Source organism: Lemur catta, chromosome 16 (genome assembly GCF_020740605.2).
Source record: "Lemur catta isolate mLemCat1 chromosome 16, mLemCat1.pri, whole genome shotgun sequence".
NCBI classification, from domain to species: domain Eukaryota; kingdom Metazoa; phylum Chordata; class Mammalia; order Primates; family Lemuridae; genus Lemur; species Lemur catta.
Genome location: NC_059143.1, coordinates 37059046 through 37077017, shown reverse-complemented (window position 1 = coordinate 37077017; position 17972 = coordinate 37059046). Strand labels below are relative to the sequence as shown.

General features: G+C 53.8%; 1 protein-coding gene across 1 annotated transcript in view; it reads right to left on the bottom strand.

Annotated features, from left to right (window-relative positions):
- Nucleotides 1-857: 857 nt before the first annotated feature.
- MAPK4 (mitogen-activated protein kinase 4) overlaps nucleotides 858-17972 on the bottom strand; it is a 42450-nt gene continuing 25335 nt past the window's right edge. Inside the window, exons 2-5 of the mRNA XM_045528052.1 lie at nucleotides 11783-11927; nucleotides 7575-7736; nucleotides 3744-3945; nucleotides 858-1628 (exon numbers count right to left, since the gene is read on the bottom strand). Coding sequence (XP_045384008.1) covers nucleotides 935-1628; nucleotides 3744-3945; nucleotides 7575-7736; nucleotides 11783-11927 — 1203 coding nt within the window. The 3' untranslated portion in view covers nucleotides 858-934. The remainder of the gene's footprint in view (nucleotides 1629-3743; nucleotides 3946-7574; nucleotides 7737-11782; nucleotides 11928-17972) is intronic.

Below are 17972 nucleotides of genomic sequence, written 5' to 3'. Positions count from 1 at the left end.
ATCACTGTCTTCAGCCTCGCCCGTGTAGGACATCCACTGGGGAACGAGGGCTGTGTCTTTGCGTGTCAGGAAAGTGCAAATGGAGTGAGGGAGGAGGTGTGCACACAGGCCTGGGAGAAGCATCGATTTTACCCATGGACCCCAAATGGCTCTGGTCGGAAACAAAGATTTCAGACCATGCAGGGGTGAGGCAAATACAGGGGTGTGGCAGATGAGAACATTTAAGTACTTGGAGAGCCAGAAAAATATGCTCGGTGACTGGGAGAAAAAAACTGGTTCCGTTTCCCATTTCAGAATACAAGAAACATTGCTCTGAATAGGAGAACATCCGGTGGGTCAGATGGTCATGGGCAGGGAAGAAACATCTTAGACCAAGTTGACTAGCAAAAAAGCCAGAACGACCCCAGCAAAGGAAGACATTATAGAGTGGACTGGGATTCAAGGCCCTGGACACTGAGGAGGGCCGTGACCTTAGGCAAGTCCCTCTGCTTCTCTGGGCCTAACTGTCCTTCCTCAGCTGTCGGTTGAGGCTGGTTGGGCCAGAGGGCTGCAAAGCGATGTCTGCAAGATTCCTTGGCATCCCACCATCCAGGCAGGGCCTGCACGCTGCCGTCCTTAAGGCTGTTTCTTCCCTGCACACCACCACTTACAAACGCAGGCCTCCCCCTTTGCCGGGAAAGTGATCGACCCCCAAGCCGGGCTCCCATTCCAACCTGCTCCCAGAGGTTAAAGGCTAGTTATTAAGGCAGTTTAAGAAATGGACATTCCTCTCGCTCCTCGGATCCTTCGCGTGTTCTGCTAACACCAAGGCAGCAGAGAGGGGTGGAAACGGAGGAGGAGGTGCCAGGGCGGTGGCCTCCTCCAGCCAGGCCCAGCTTTTTCGGGCGGCCTCCTGCTGGGACAGCGGGGGGAGCCTGGAGCGCCCCCTCCGCCCTCACCACCTTTCTTTGGAGAAGGCCTCTGTCTGCACGAGGTCGCCAGGGTGCTCGGAGATGCATGCGCCGTTGAGGTCGCCCAGTTTATTGTCTGGCAGGTCCTCGGGCTTCGTGCAGAGCTTCAGGGCGCGGGAGATGAACACGTCCAGGTCGAACTGGGGGCTGGCGCCGCCGTCGACCGGGGCCGGGCGGCCGGGCGGGGAGGCGGCCAAGCGGCGCTCGGCGGGGGGCGGGCTGGCGCGCTCGGGGCCGCCCTGCGTGCTCTTGACCCACTGCGCGATCTCCAGGAAGAGGCTGGCCGGCTCGTCCTCGCGCGCCACCGCGGCCGCCGCCGCCACCGCGGCCGTGGGGGGCGCCCCTGCCGCCTGCTTCCAATGCGACAGGTCCAGGATGAGCTTGGGCTCGGAGTAGTGGTGCGACTTGTTGTCGCGCCACAGCAGCTTGTCCAGGTAGGACGGCGAGCCCACCTTGTAGTCGCACGAGCGCCCGTAGTCGGCCTCGAAGGCGCGCTCCATGGACGAGTGCGACTGCTCCAGGAAGCGGCCCGAGCTGCTCTGCGAGTCCTTGCGCGGGTCCACCTGCACGTCCTCCGCCAGCGGCGCCGAGCCCGCGCGCGGGTCGCGCTGCACCTCGCTCGCGTCCTGGCACCGGTCGGGCCGCCACTCCAGGTCCGATGACAGGCTCACAGGGTACCTGCAAGGGTACAAATGGAGCGGCGATTGGACCCCCGGGCGTTGGCTTCAGGCAAGGAGCCAAGCCCCCTAAGCCCTGTGCGCCACTCACAGGCCTGCTTTCCAAGCCTGCCAGCCTCTGACCTCCACCCCCAAGGAGGGGCGTGGTGGGACAGGTAACGGTGAGTCTTGAGGGCTCAGCGGGGGGACCAATTGTCCTGCTTAACCCTTGCATTCTCTTGCATGCATTGGAAGCCCTACACATATTTCTTGAGTACCCACGACTGCCAAGCACTCACTGTTCTAGACATTCCTGGACACAGTAATGAACTCAACAAAAAAAAGTCCCTGTCCCTCTGGAACTTTCCAGCGGACCCACCTATGTAATGCTTCTCAAACTCTGATGTATGCACACATCACTTGGGGGTCTTGTTAAAACGCAGATTTTGATTCAGTAGACCTGGGGTGGGGCCCGAGATTCTGCGTTTGCAACAAGCTCCCAGTTGATGCTGATGTCGCAGGTCCCAGGACCACATTTTGGGTAGCAAGGCCCCACGAGTTTTTCTCATCCAGGCTCAGATTAGACTCATATAGGGGAATTAAAAATAAAATGCCATGCCTGCCTCCCTGCCCCCCACCCCAATGCTGATTCAGTAGGTCTAGGGTGGGCCCCTGCATCAGTGTGTTTATAAAAACTCCCAGGTGATTCTAAGGCCCAGCCAGGGCTGAGGACCCCTGTCCTAGTGGATGGGGCTGGTGCCCCACAGCGCCCTGCACTGACGCAGAGCAGGTGGGGCTTGCAAGCAGATTACAGACACCCTCAGGAAAGACCAAAGATCCTTGGAATTCTGCCCTATGTGGGTGCCCCTGAGCCGATCAAGAGCAAAGGACGGGCAGATGGACTGGCTGAGCCCACCCCTCCTTGTGCCAGGTGCTCCTGGCAGATCCACGGTGGGGGTACAGCGGAGGCATCAGCCCACAGCCAGCTGCTCCCTGAGCAAGAGGCCTGGTGCTCACAGGTGACCAACAGACAAGCCAAGGACAGCCAGGGTTGGCTGTGTGGGGCACACCAGGCAGCTGCAGTCCACAGCATGTGGTTTGAGAGGCACGGGAAAGTCTCAGTCCTGTCCACCTCCCGGTGACATCACTGGAGCTGAACACTCCTCCTCACTTGAATGGCCTTGCAATTGCCGGGATTTCTAGGAGGAAGAGCTTGTGAGGACCTAGCCCTTGGCTGCTGTACTCCAAGTGCCAAACGTACATTATCTGTAGTCTTCCCAGCAACCCTTCGTGTTACCACCTCTGCTTCACAGACGAGGACATCGGCATTTGTGGAGGTTAAGTAGTTTGCCCACAGCAGCAGGGCCTTGGTCATCCTCCCTCCTTGTGCAGGTGTGATGGGAAAGGTCCCAGCACAGGTGCACCAGGTTGAGGGGTGGTCGGAGTTGACCAGAGAAACCCTGCTGCAGTTTTGCTGGCACCTACCCTAGGCCATGGCCATGATAAATATAGGATGAACCTCGCTGAGCCAAGCTCCACATTCTGTGGAGGAAGGGGAGGGTCTGCAGGGGCCACAGTCAAGGGCAGGCCTAGTGTGGCGGTGGCAGAAGAGTGAGGCTTCATTAATCTCTATTTGCTGGCAACACTTGAAAACAATTGACAACAACAAATGAGCAAACCTGCCCCAAAATAGCAACATTGCCTTCGCCCTCCCTCGGTGCCTCCTTAATCTGAAACCCATCATCTGTCAAATGACTGAAAAGGAGAAATTGCTCATCTGTCACTTATATAACTAGCTGTCACATTCCCACAGCAGTGGGACTCCCAGTTAGGTTCCCCCGGAGTCCTCGCCGCTGAGCCCTCGACTGCTATTTCCAGACTCCCGCCCAGAATTAGCAGATGGCGATGCCCAAACATTTAGCTGCCTGATCTAAGAACGTCAGAACAGGAAACAATCTAAGAGATCATTACGTGGCTGGGCAGAAACTGTTCAAAAATGTATCTTCTACCCCATGCTGATTCACTGGTAGTGGCTTCCAGGGACGCTTGCTGAGGATTCTGAAGCCAAGCCCAGGTTAGCAAGAGACAGGGGAATGTGGCCTCTAGACACCAGGGCTGGAAGCGCCTGGACCCGCACCTGTCCCAGTTGGAAAGCTGGCTCTGGTTGGCGGCCATCAGCACGATGTCGTCAATCTCATCCTCGATGCGGAAGGGGTGCTGCGAGGTGGGCTCGTCCTCGGGGCACGAGTACGGGCTCATGTAGGGGTGCTGCAGCCCCATCTCGGCTGTTAGACGATCCATGGGGTTAAAGGTCAGGATCTTCTCCAGAAAGTCTATGGCTGTGGGGGGCAAAATGGGACAGGAAGGTCATCTGTTGCCCCTGCCAAGCTGAGAAGGGTATGCCGACACTCCCTGGAGTCTGTGCTTTTGCCTTTATAAAAAGGTTTTTAGCCATTTTCTTTCTCGAGACGGTCACCACAACCCAGTGACAAAGGCAGAGCCCATGCTGCCTTCTCGACTCTGCAAACAAATCCAGTAGAGACCCAAGGGGTGGAGTGACCTGCTCAAGGCCACGTTGGTTAGAGGAGGTGGAGGGCTGGAGCCTGCCTTACGCTGGTTCCTCCAGAGACAAGGGTTGGGGTGCAGCTGGCTTATGTGGCAGGGGACCCCGGGAACACAGGTAGGGGAGTGGGGGAGAGCCAATGCGAGGGGTGTTAATGGGCAGGTGGCCCCTGCGGGCACCTGGGGCTCAGTTCCACTGGTGTCCTCCGGGAGACAGCGTGGGACACACCTCAGAGGTGGTTCCACTTGAGGGGCGGGGCAGAGGGCCCTGCTTCTGAGCCCTCAGGCAGGAGTCCCGGGCACCAGCAGCGAGAAAGGTGACACAGAGGAGAGGCAGGACAGGGCCTCCACAGCCCAGAGCTCCTGGTCTCAGTCCAGAGCTCTTTGTACCATGTGCTGCCCCTGGAAGTGTGACAACGGCAGTCAGGTTTGATAGATAGATAGATACAGATTCAAAATACTGAACAACCAGGCTGAAGCCCCGTGCTGTGCCAGGCAGTAGCCCTTTAATGGCTAGATCAAGGGGTGTTCTGGGCAGTGGGGACCTGGGGAAGGGAGGACATTCAAAAGCCTCGTGCCGAGGTGGTTGTCAGCCAGCCTGAGAGGATACGAAGATCCGGCAGCCTGCAGGTGTGTGCTGGCTGAACATCAGCTCTGCATGCGGGTACCAGTGTCCCTTCCCCAGAGCAGGGGTAGGGGACCCATCTGTCCTGGGAGCTCTACCCTGGGTTGTCTCAGGGCAAGGTCTAGCCTAGAGGTTTGTATTCCTTCCCAGCGCGGGAGTCGGGCTCCACTTCGATCATGACTTGGCCACTCATGTTACAGCCAATGTGGAGTGGGAGGAGCAGAGCTGAGCTCGAGGCCTAGGCTGCCGAGCCCTCCGAGGGGCTCCTGGTGGGCCTTAGCCCACTCCATTAACCTGCCCCTCACACCAGCCCTGGATCTCTTTGCAGGAAAATTCATCAATGATGCAGGGAATCAATGGATTCAGAAGGTCGCTGGCCTCTCAGGAGGCTGCGGTGCTGTGTAACCCTAGACAGAAAGATTAAACAGCAGTAATTCTGATCACCCCAAACACTCTGACACTGCGAGGGTGTTTCTGGATCTGGGGTCGCAGGCCTTAAAAGGGCATCCACCTCACAAATTCCCAGGACTAGAAGAATCGGGTATTTCGGTGCAGGGCCCAGCTCCAGGCCTGGGCAAGTCTTTCTCACTTCGGGCTTCCAGCCCCTCCCTCGTCCCCACCCACTCATTACTTGACCTTTTGACAAAGAAACAAGGGAATTAAAGCTCTAAACATTGGCAGGCAGCAGCACCACTGTCATGAGCATTAGACCAGCGAACCCTGGAGTTGGAAAGCACCAAGCCCAAAGCCGCCCCACGGACTCCAGCAAGCGTGAGTCTCCGCTTCCCTCTCCCCGACAGCTGCTCCCCGGCGGGTGCCCAGACTCTTCTGGGAAGCCCTGAACACTAGAAGAGTCTTCCTTCTATCAAACCTAAATCTGCCCTCTTTCACTTCCACCCCTGGGCCTAGCTCTGCCCTCGGTGAGGCCCCCATCAGTATGTCCTCTCTGCCCCATGACCGCCCCTGTCATGCTTCCGGGCAGCAGGCACGTCTCACGCAAGCCCCTCCTGGCCTCCCCTTCCCAGCCTCTCCTGCGGTGGGACGTGGCTGTGCGTCTGGGGCCGATGAATGTGGGTGGAAGTGATGTGTGTACCCTGCTTCCAGGCCTGACCCAGAAAAACCTGCAAGAGTCGCTGCCCTCTCTCCCCTGGCTCTGTCTGGAAGTGGATGCCCGGGTGACGTTGAAAGCCACATGCTGAAGACGGCAGGCCTTCTGACAGCCTGGGTCCCAAATCTAGCTCATGCACACTCATCTCAGTGCATGTCTCCTGTCCTCCCACCAGACCACTGCGTGTCCCTAGCACAGATCTGTCGCCACAGTGGCTTAATAAATGCTGGCTGATGCTGGGGACAACAGTGAGGAGCTTTATTTTCTATCAGACTCCAATTCTGGTTTCTTCTGGAAAATGCCCGCCACTCTCGGCGCCACGTCACCCCGGGGCCACTGTGTGTATGGCTGATAGTTGTGGGGGGAGGCGGCAGGACGTGGCTGGCACAGCCCTGGAACAGAACTTGAGACGTGAACACGGCTCTTGGCACGTGTTGGGGTTTTTACAGAGGCTTGGGAATCAAAGTAAATATGGACGAGCTGAGTCTTAATTTATGGTGGGAAACTGAGGCAGTTTACTGAGGGAATGGGGACCGTAGCCAAAGACAGTGTTAGTCCAGGTTCTTCGTCTCTTGATGGGGAGGAGTGTGGCAGAGACAGCCAGTTTGCACCCCAAGGTCTATTTTCCTCTTCGTGAGAATGAACACAGGGGGCATGGTATACAGACCCATGTCACAGCCTTCTGTGCAGGTAGGGGGACAATGTGACTAAGTTCTGGCCAATAGGACGTGAGCGGAAGTGAGGGGTACAAATCTAGCTCATGACCTTGAGGGCAAGGGGACCTGCCTCCCCTCCTCAACCTCCTCCAGGGGGATAAGAGCAGCACCCTAAGTTGGCTGCACAAGACAGAAGGGGCTTGGGTCCCCGCATGACCTTGCAGAGCAAGTTCACCATATTCGCCCCGGACTATCTGCCTTTGGATTATTATGGGAGACAGAAAATACTTCTTTTTAATAAATAAGAAACAAATATTATATTTCTTTTATCATTATTCAAAAGAAATAGGAAACATATTATTTAAGCCATGGAGAATTTGGGTCTCTCTTACAATTGGCTGAAGCTATACCCAGCTCCTACAGGGATTTCCAAATGATGCCTCTGGCAGGTATGAGGCCCAGTGATAATGAGATTTATGGAGCAATGACCCTATGCCAAAGGCTTTACGCGTTCTATTTTACTTAATTGTCACAACCACCCTCTGTGTTACGTATGGTTATACTCATTTACAGTTAAGGAAACGGAGTTCAGAGAAGTTAAATAACTTGTCCAAGGCCACACAGCTAGTGGCTGGTGGAACTGGGACTGGAACCTGGGTCTGGCCTGCAAGCTGAGAAAGTTCCCATTCTCTGCCCCCCCACCATGGCTTCCACGGGGAAAAAAGTAAAGGGGGGTGAAGGAAGAGAGGGAGGAAGGTAAGAGAGAAAGACGAGAAGGAAAAATGAAGCAACACTGGGGGTAGGGTAGGGAGGACCACTAATGACCGCCCCAGGGCTGCCTAATGGCCCAACTCCAGAGGCCCAGATTCCCCCACCTGGAAGTGTCTGGGGCAGACCCCCCCTGGCAGAGAAAGAGCCTTGACTTCTGTATCCGAAGCTGGTGCTTTGCCCTTTGGGCAGGAGCCCTGCCCGCCCCTCCCCCGCAGGGCGCTCAGCCCGGCTGCCAGACTCAGGTACCTTCACTGTTCACTTCGGGGAGCAGCTTGCGCAGCGGCCGCTTCACCTCCCAGGTGCTGCTGACGAAGGAGGGCATCACCCTGAGCAGCTCGTCCTTGTCCTCCTCCCGGATCACAGGGATGGTCTCCAGGATGAGCTGCATCTGCTCCAGCTCGTGAGCCCCTGCGGAGGCAAACGCCAGGTGGGTGAGCCTGTGCCCAAGTGGCTGCAGCATGCACAAGCCCCAGAGCGGCTCCAGGTGGCCGGGGAGGAGCAACAGGGGACCGTGGGGTGGCACTGGGCTGGGATACAGGGCACCTCGGTTCTGGTCTTCTGTCACTAACTTGCTGTGTGACCGTGGGCAGGTTGCTGCCGTCTCTGGGGCTTGGCTGCGTCAGTGTAGCAAGAAGGGGTTGAATGTGGTCGTGTCTGAGGTCCTGGCCATGCCCTCTCGTTCTGTGCCTCTGGCGCCGACAGTCTGACAGGGACCGAGGCAGCCAGCGCTAAGGTGACGGGGACTGCCTGGCCCAGTGCCTCCCAGCGCTCCTTCCCACACGCCTCTGCACCGTCTTTACCAGGCTGGGGAGGGAAACAGCTGTAAGGCTAGAAATGAACCTTAGCCTTCAGCTTCCAATTAGGACAGTCCATCCTGAAAACTCTCAAGAGAAAACTCTTTCCCCTCCAACTGCAGCCACTAACTTTCTCTTGGAGAGTTTTGAGTCAGTATCCAGGGCTAGACCTCCCTCCCACCTGTTCTCCCTCTCTCCTGCCTAGAATTGGCTGGAACACATGGAGCTGGGAGGTCCGTGCAAGTTCACTTGGAAAAATAAGGTAGCAGGATGGTTCACCGCGGGCACAGAGTGGCTCAGTGTGCACTGTTAGTTTTTGTTGTTGTTGTTCTTTTAACCCTTTGTGTCTCTGACTGCACCATCAGAACTTTGAGAACAGGGGCTATGTCTGACTCAGGCTTGTGTCCCTGGCACCTGGTCAAGGACCCAGCAAAGCACAAAATCTGCCAGAAGGAAGGCACTAAGGGCTCCCCGGAGTCCGGCGGGTAAATGAAGACGTTTGCATGTGGGACCTAGGTTTTTGGGCATGAGTCCTGATTTCTGCTTCATGTCACTTTCTTGTCAGTTTTCCCTTGATCTCTTTTTTCTTAATTTTACTTTAAAAAATATATTGTATGTATCTTAAATCTTACTGGAAAAATTTGATAGCATCAATGAAAGAAACAATAGCATAGCATAGAATAACACCCTCACTGCTGGGGTTGGACACAAAGTTTTCTGGGTCTCTCGTCACTCCTCATTGGATAAATTTGTTCCTATAGCTCCTAACATTTACCTGTACCCAACCGACATAAAGACCTTCTTGGCTATTTAAACATAGCTTTGTCTTAAAGTCCTGCCACTGTGCCATTAGCAAGGCCACTCTTAGCCATTTCCTCTTCTCTGAGCTCACTTCCCCACCCTGCATTATTTGAAGATGATTCACCTGTTAAACAAAGGTGAGGTGTCCAGGGTCCCTTCTGGGGATGGCATCTAAATTCTGTCCTACAAGTTCCCTGGTGGAGAGAGTCTCCTCTGACTTTCTCCCACTGCCTCCTAACTGTCCCCCTCCCGCTGTGCTCGCTGTCCCCGTCCTGGGCACTATGTTCTGTGCACACAGAACAGCTGTCAGAGCCTGGGGTCTCGACTGGTGAGGACACTCCTGCTCCCCTGTGGCTTGAGCATTCTGCAGCGCCTGCTGAGCTGATGCTGCACCAGCCACCTAACACATGGTCACCGGGCAAAGGGAAAGAACAGCCAGGCCAGTGACAGAGAACTGCCAGCTCCATGCAGGGCTGCAGGGACATCGAGAGCAGCCCTGATACTTGTAGGCTTGGGTTGGTAGACAGAGGGAAAGTCGGGATTTCAGGGTGGAGGGAACCCAGATGGATACTAAAGACACATCTTTGCTCCCAGGGACACCAGAAGGGTCACTGCTGTCTTATTTGTTGTGGGGCTCAGAGGCTTTGGTGAGGGGACTCTTATAGTATTAGGTCCTGGGTTATGAACTGGGGCTGGGGTGACTCATCCCACTCCCTCCCTCGCCCCCCCCTTCCCAGCAGTGCAGGGTGAGGCAGCCCCAGGGGCGCACGACTGCCCCGCAGGCTTCCGTGCCAGCCATGCCTCCGAGGAGCCCATAGAGAGCAAAAGGTGCTCCCGCTGGGCAACGCCACAGTCACCAGTCAAGTGGGGGGACGGGGTGGGTGACTTCTCAGGCCTTCCAGCTTTACTGTCCTTTTCCATTCCCTGGACACTAAGCTTCCCAGCATTTGCCACTCTGATGCCCTCTTCAGATCGCTCCTCCCCGGAGCAGCTCTGGGTGATGACACAAAGTCCAGGCTGAAGAGGGTGGTGAAGGTCCCAGGAAATGAGGATGTGGGGACTCTGAGGCCAGGATAGTAGACGAGGGAGCCACACCAGCCACACAGAACGGCAGTGGGCCCAAGAGCGGAGGAGGGGGAGCCATGATGTGGGTGGCGACAGCCTCAGGGTGGGGGTGACGGAGGTGAGTAGGTGTTGGCATGGGAGGACAAGGTGGGAAGGAGAAGCCATCTGGCTGGCATGTGCCACAGAGAAGGGTTGCTTTTTTATAACAGCGATGAAGCAACAGTGAGCAAGAAGGGGACTGAGGCTCTGTCCTGCTCCCGTGCACGGAAAATGGGAGAGAGGACCCCCTCTGCTGAAGAGAGCTGGGGGGCGATGGTGTCTTCTGGGGAGAACGGGGCGAGCTAAGGAGGTGGAAGCACACGCAGCAGGGGGCCGAGGGGTGGCAGGGAATGAGGTCAGGCAGGAGGACAGGTGCGAGATGGGCCAGGGGGCCCGAGCAGTTTGGAATCCAGGCAGAGGAAAGGCAGCCAGGAGGCGGCTTGCAGGACTCTGACAGCCATGCCAGGGCCGGCACACATGGAGGCCAGCTGGCGTCACCATGGGCCTCCAACAATGACTGTCTGGAGCATTTCTGGGCTTCCAGACTCTGCAAAGTTAGCCTGCGGTGGAGGGGGGGTTAAAATTCCATGAGTGAGTGAGAGCAGCACTTAGGGCTGAGGGACATGGTGGGTGAGCAGCAACTGAGGAGGCCTGGCCAGCGAGGTAGGAGGAGGCTGCCAGCCCAGGGGGCAGAGAGCTTCAAGAAGGAAGGGATGGTCATCGCTGACCAATGCGACAGGATGAGGCTAAAGTGGGTTCCACTGGATTAAGAACATGGCAGTCTGGGTGGGCACAGCTCCAGTGGGACGGAGAGGGTGTGAGCCGCACCAAAGAGGAGTGAGGACAAAATGGAAGAGAGCAAGTGCTCTTCCTAGCAAGGAGAGAGAGGGCGAGAATGAATATGAAGTGCAATGGGAGTGACCCGTGCCCTGGGGAGTTAGGGAAGACATCATGGAGGACAAAACACAAACTGGGTTTTGAAGGCTCAGTAGGAGTTTTCTAAGCAGAGAAGGGATCTTTGTGCCACGGTGAACAAAAAATGATGATGGAGTAGGAAAAGCTGTGGGTCATTTGATGTGACAGCAGGACAGGGAACAATGGGAGAGAGGAGGGAGGGGCTGAAATGTAGGGTGGGTGTTTTTAGCCATCAATCTCAAGGCATTTCAATGTAAGTGTGTCTCAGTCCATTCGGGCTGCTGTAACAAAATGCCATAGACTGGGTGGCTTCTAAACATTGATTTCTCACAGTTCTGAAGTCTGGGAAGTCCAAGATCAAGGCACTGGCAGATTGGTGTCTGGTAGGGGGCCTATTCCTCAAAGATGGCGCCATTGTGTGTCCTCACACAGTGGAAGAGGGAAACAAGCTCCCTTGGGCCTCGCTTATAAAGGCACTAATGCCAGTTATGAGGGCTCAACCCTCGTGACCTAATCATCTTCCAAATGCCCCACCCCTTAATACCATCATCTTGGGGTTAGGATTTCAAATTATGAATTTTAGGGGGACATAAACTTTCAGGCTGTAGCAATGTGGTTACTCGATTGCAAAAGTTCTGTGCTCAAAGGGCTATTTTTAGCCTCTCCAGTATTTTCATCTGAAATTATAATAAGGTGCCTCCAGGTAGTGCCACAAAAGCCACAGAAGTAATTTCAGCAAAAGATTAGCATGTTTTGTGATTGGCATGTGTTTTGCACTCAGCTCTCCCTTCTTACAGAACGATACCAGACGAGGAGGAAGGTGGCAGGTTACCAACTCACCAGCAAAGAGCATTTTCCCCGTGAGCATCTCAGCCAGGATGCAGCCGGCGGCCCACATGTCAATGGCTTTGGTGTAGTTGTTGGGCGACAGGAGCAGTCGTGGGGAGCGGTACCACTTTGTCACCAGCCCTTCCGACAGATAACCCTAAAACACAAAATTCCCAGTTCCACCGATCAGTCATTGGCAGACACCTTTCCCGCCATGCTGCTTCCAGTCTCCTGGCCATTAATCAGGCCCCCTTTGGGGTCCCTTTCACTCTTGCTTCTTTCCTGTTGACCTTGAAGGAACGTGAGTGAACAGAGGTCTGGGTAGAGGGGCTGGGCCTGGTTTGTGGGGCTCAAAGGCTTTGGTGGGGGAATCTCATGAGGCCTGAGGGTTCTCCTTTGTAGAAAAGGATCCAGGATATCAATATTATAGGCGGCCTAACTTAATGCAGCAAGAAGATGCATAAATAGGAGCCCTGCTCAAGTTCAATACCGCTATCATCACAGTAGTGATGAGACAACAGAGTTTTATTTATCCGGCGGCTGAATCTCAGAAATAGCCATACATCTGAAATTAGGCCAGTTGCTTTGGTGCTGAAGATTAGAATTAATCCTGCTCCAAAATCAGACACCAGGCTCCCGCTGAGAACAGATAAGGCCATCTTCATAACGGATGCAGGGAAGTGGACTATGGAAGCAGCCCTCAACAAATGGGCACAGCTTTTGTTGGCCCATAAGATTGCGGGGGTTCTACCCAGTGTCTTTTTGGGGGATACATGTTCTAGCTGATTTTGGCCACTGCTCAGTGATTTGTGGCCTGGGATGGAATCCCTCCTTATGGCATATAGTGATGACATACACCCATATATGATGTAGGAAAACATACTCAGGCAAGTTAGAAATAGTTCCCTGCATCATTCAGAGAGATGGCCCAATGGCGAAATCTGGGAAACATACGTTTGGATTCCCTAGAACAGTCTTGGGGTTAAGGTGAGACAATTGAGACTGAGGGGATCCAATGGGAGACTGCAGGGATGTTGTCTGCTGTTCCAGTTCCCACTTTAGCATCGGGATTTTCCTTTACACTGATGTGGAAATTACCAGTAACTGTCCCAGGTTAAAGCAGATGAAAAGTTAAGAAGCCCAAGTACCTGGGAGCTTCTGATCCATTAATCTGAAATCTCTATTTGTTGAGCAAAGATTTAAGTGTCTATAACCTTTTGAAAGCCTGGAATTATGATAGCAGTTTCCTCCCCTCTGTGACATATATCTTCTCAGAGTAGAGCCTCAAACTGATAGAAGGAAGGAGGAAAAGAGGAAGATGCCTTTAGCTGAAAATGACTAGCGCGTGCCCATGCCCTGGCCTCAATGCTCCCGCCAAAACGCACTCCTTACAACTTGCAGAATGTGCCCCTCTCCTCTCTCCCTTGGGCCTTCACATGTGTACATTCCACAACGATGTCCTCATGCTCATTGCCCTACCTGGCTAACACGCTCCACCTGGCTTCCTCTCAGAAACTTGTTTCATTGCTATTTCTTTACTTCTTTGCATCCCCCACCCCAACCACTAGCCCATGCACCCCTCGTGGGCAGCAGCCACACTTTGTTCTGCAGCTATTTCTGCATTGCCCAGCCCATGTCTGCCTCTGAGGAAGTGTTCAATAAACATGGCTGGACTGCTGAATGAATGAATGAATGAATGAATGAAAGACGGAATGAGAAAGAAACGTCTTGTGTGGTCTGAACCCCTTCCAAAACTAGGCACCTTCTGCAGGGACCAGTGATCCTCAGACACACCTGACTTCACAGAGAGGTCCAGTTTCCACTTTCAAGGGTAGGTGAGGAGTTTATGTAAGTTGACAGCCACTTAGGCCTCCTCTTGTTCCAGAAAGGATTGGCCAATGTAGTTATTATAGGACTTTTTTTTTTAAAGTCAGGTTTATTGAGGTATAATTTACATAGAGTAAAATTGGCCCTTTTTGGTGTGCAGTTCTATGAGTTTTGACAAAAGCATAGAATTATGTCACCACCATCACAATATTAATATATTAATATATAAATCCCATCGTCTTAAACCACTCTGTCATGCCCCCACTCTGGTCACCCCCAGCCCCAGGCCCTAGCACCTACTGTTTTCTGTCTCTCTGGTTTCACCTGGTATAGATGTCATACAAATGAAATCACAGTGTGTAGCGCTTTGAGTCTGAATTCCTTCACTTAGCACAATGCATATGAGACTCATCCATGTTGTGTGTATTATAGTAGGTTGTTAGGAATTTAAATTTTATTCTAAAAATTACAGAGACAAGCCCAACTGTTTGTACAAGTTCACTTCTGGGTGGGTAGATTATAAATAAAGAATAGTCTGGTTTCATTTTCCAGTCGGAGGGTGAGACTGTCAGGGGAAGATTAAAACAAAGAGTACCCAGAGGGGAGTTTTCTCTAATACATAAAAGAACAGTCTTCTATGGGATGAAATGTTCTGGAATGAATATGTCTCTTCAGAATCTAGGGCTAGAGGGAAGTGGGAACACAGGAGGGCTTCCTTCTGAAGCACCTTCCCTGAAAGTAAAAGGAGGATGGATGTTCACCTGGGCAAAGCTGCCCTTGGGCCAGGATTATGGACCAGGTCATAACAGGAGCTAAGAAAGTTCCTCCTTGGCTCTTCCTTACCTTTGAATGAAAATCAGGAACCTGCTGAATTTTTGTTAACTACTAGCTGTTTCCCTATGGTTACTTGTTCATCGAGCTCTTTAAAAAACATAAAGAGGATTTGTTGATATGTTTCAGAAGCCACAGGGCAGAGAAGAATTTGGGAAGTTGTAGCGTCTTCTGCCAAGCCTAGTGCTAGAGAAGAAAACAAAAGAGAAGCTCTGTTCCTGGGTCTGGGGGCAGACACAGGGGCCGGGGTCATGCCCTCAGCTGAGATGCACTCTGGGTGTCTGAGCGGGAGAGGTGCTGGGGCCCACATGATACTGGGGCCCACATGATACTGGTGATCTGAATTCAAGAGAGGAGTTTCAGTTCAGTGGATGGAGTGAAAGTCAGAATTTTCTAGGGAAAAAAAAAATCTTTAAAGACTACCCAGAAGTGGAGACTCAATTTTATTAGAAGAGCTCATAAATCAATAAGAATATTGGCTCAAGAGAAATCCTCAAACGGCCTTTCTGCCGGAGCCTGCAGGGTGAGGACAGTTTCAGCCCAATTTGGATGCAGAGAGGAACATGTCCTCAGCGGTCAGACCTGGCCTTGCTGGCAGGGAGCGCCCATCTCCGGGATGACCAGGGAGCGGGTGGGTGGGCAGCAGGCACACCCAGTGCACAGGCGGGTGCTGCCTGATGCAGGTGTCGTGGCCAGCTGGGGCCAGGCCCATCGCTGCTCTGGGAAGACACGAAGCCCACGCTCACACCGTTCTCCGTGAGCTCCTCTCAGCACGCAAGAGGCAAGACAGAGTTGCTCCTTCCTGATGTCTCTTTCCTCCCACCACCCTGTCCCCACTGGGAGGCAGTTGGACACGGTTTCCTTTCTAGACCCTGTCGTGGGTGCCTTGGGGGCTCCTTCAGCCATTGTTCCCACCAGCCCCTTTTGCTGTCCCTTTAGGGTCACGTAGAGCCCATGGGAGGCTTTGACTCTGAAAGCTTCAAAGGTGTTTGGGAAATAATCTAGCAGCAGCTGCCCTGTCAAGAGCATAATTAGGGGCTCCCAACAGATCTGGAGAGAAGGTGTAATTAAAGCTCCGAGCATTTTCTTTGCAGAGGGAGCAAGGAAACAGCACTGAGTCTGCCTGCCGGGGAATTCAGAACAGCCTGGATCAAAGTCACTCCAGAAGGGTGGGCACTGGTCACAGCTCCAGTGAGCCAGCACTGGGTGGGCACCAGCTCTGTTCTGGAGCCAAGTCTGCTCGGCCTGACCTCTCTGGGCCCCCACCGCCCCGAGCCTGATCTCTTGTATCTGGGGTTGGAAGGTTGGGGGAGAAGGCACGATCCAGTGAACCTTCCACTTCACCCTTTGATGATAAGGTGTCCACTCATCCCTCACAGGTATGATGAATTTCAATGGGACAACTTTCTCCAAGAATAAAGCCCAGTCACCTGCAGCTCTATGTGTGTGTGAGTAGGTAGGGGACAGGACGGGGAAGGTTGTTTACCCGTCACACTGAATGGATGTTTAGAGTCACCCCTGTTTCCAGGCCAAGACAGTGGAGGTCTCTGACAGCCTCACCTTCCTGCCTAGAAGTTTCTGGGATGTGTCCTGGTAGCCCACCACGTGCCGGCCCCTGTGTGGCAGATACAAAGATGATTAGGATCATCTGTCTTCAAAGAGCACATCATGGGGTTAGAGAGATGAAATGTGAATGTGAAGAAATGATGGGGAGGACCGGGAAGGGTCACAGTCAACATTTATGCGGGACTTGTCCGTGCTGGTGCTGCGTTAGCATTTTACGTGGATTTGATGCGGGCTCCTCATGGAGTAATAAACCAACTTGCCCAAGGCCCTACAGATGGACCTGTGGACACATGGGAAATGGGAGAATGACCTTTGTCCTGAAAGTCAGTGGTCCCCAAGGATCCCTGCACAGAACCAGGGACGTGCTCGTGAATGTGCAGCTTGCCCACAGCCACGACTTGGAGTCCTCTGATCTCTGTCCTGAAGGGCTCCCCAGGGAAGCCTAATGTCCCTCCCAGTCCCAGGGCTGCTGAGTGGGGAAGGAGTTCCAGCGTGGGCTGCAGAAGGGCCACCGGGGCAGGCCTGCGTCCTGCAGTAGGGTCCCTGCGGTCCTTGCTAGTGGGTGTGGCGCTGTTGGAGTCGGTGCCTGGCCCAGTCTGGTGAGGCCCACAGGCCAGGCCGGCAGCGAGGCTGCTGCTGTTGCGACAGCAGAGGATTAACCGGCTCAGGAAGGCCCGGGGAAGGCCCCCGGCACGGCGCTTCCTCGGAAGGGGTAGGAATGCACACAGGCTCCCCTGTCTGATCTAGGGGAAACTAGGTCAAATCAAAAGAAACCAGGCTGTGGAGAAGCAAAACTCAGCCCTGGGGGAAAGTGGCGCTGTTACAAGGATACTGTGATTCTTGCGGGGTCCGGGCTCCCTGGAGCCTTCCTGGTGGGTGTGCAGTGGAAATCAAAGGGCTGTCGCACAGGAATGGAGAGACGGGGGCACTTATAGCCTAGAGACATGGCGGGGGCGGGCATGAGAGCTGCCTGCAGACATTCGCAAGGCTGTCAGCTGCAAGAGGAGCTAAGCTTGTTCTCCGAGGCTCTGGGGACAGACGAAAGCCAATGTGTGAGACAGAAATCTACACGCAGCATGGTAATACTGGCTAACAGCTATCGAGCTCCTCAAACTGTTTTATCTGCTTTCAGTGAATTGACTTATTTCATCCTCACAACAATCCCATGGGGTAGGGACTCTCATCATAGTCCTTTTACAGGGAGGAAACTGAGGCTCTGAGAGGGTAAGCAGCCTGTCCTCGGTCACACAGGCTGTAAGAGGCATGGCAGGGATTCAGCCCTGGGTTGTGTGGATGTAGCTCCTTGGCTGTGCACATGCGGCTCCGCTGCCTGTCACACGAGAGAGGCCTCTAAAGCTGCCAGGGCTTGGACAGGCAGACAGTCCAAGCACAGAACAGATAGCTTCAAGGAGAGACGTGCCAATACCGCCCCCCTGGTGGATGCCCCAAAGCACAGCTTCTCAAACTTTGGGGGTGCCCGAATCCCTAGAGAACCTGGATTGGTTAAATGCAGATTCCATTTCTCAGCGTGACAAGGTGACGCTGATGTTGCAGTGCAGACGACCACATGTGGACCAGCAAGTCCCCAGGACATCCTTGCTACGCCGGCCTGCCCTGTGAATTTATGACTTGCCTTGGCTACAGGTCAGGGGCAGATTTCTCAAATGAGCAGCAGACTGACCTATAATAGGGGTTAATTCTTTGAGTTATAGACACTCATCAAAAGATCATTTAGAAAAACAACATCCTCCCAGAGGCCCTGTCTAAGCAGACACATACAGCCTTCCGTGGTCTCACCCCTCTGAAGGCATAATTCTTCTTCGTGCCAACATCCATATGAGGCATGTGAGAAACATTTTTAAAAAGGAATAACACCACAGCCAAACAGCCCTTCTGACTGCTGACTCCAGACTCATTCCATTAAACTCATTTCCAGGAAAACATGCAGCAGGGAATCTCTCACACTGAAGGAGGCAGC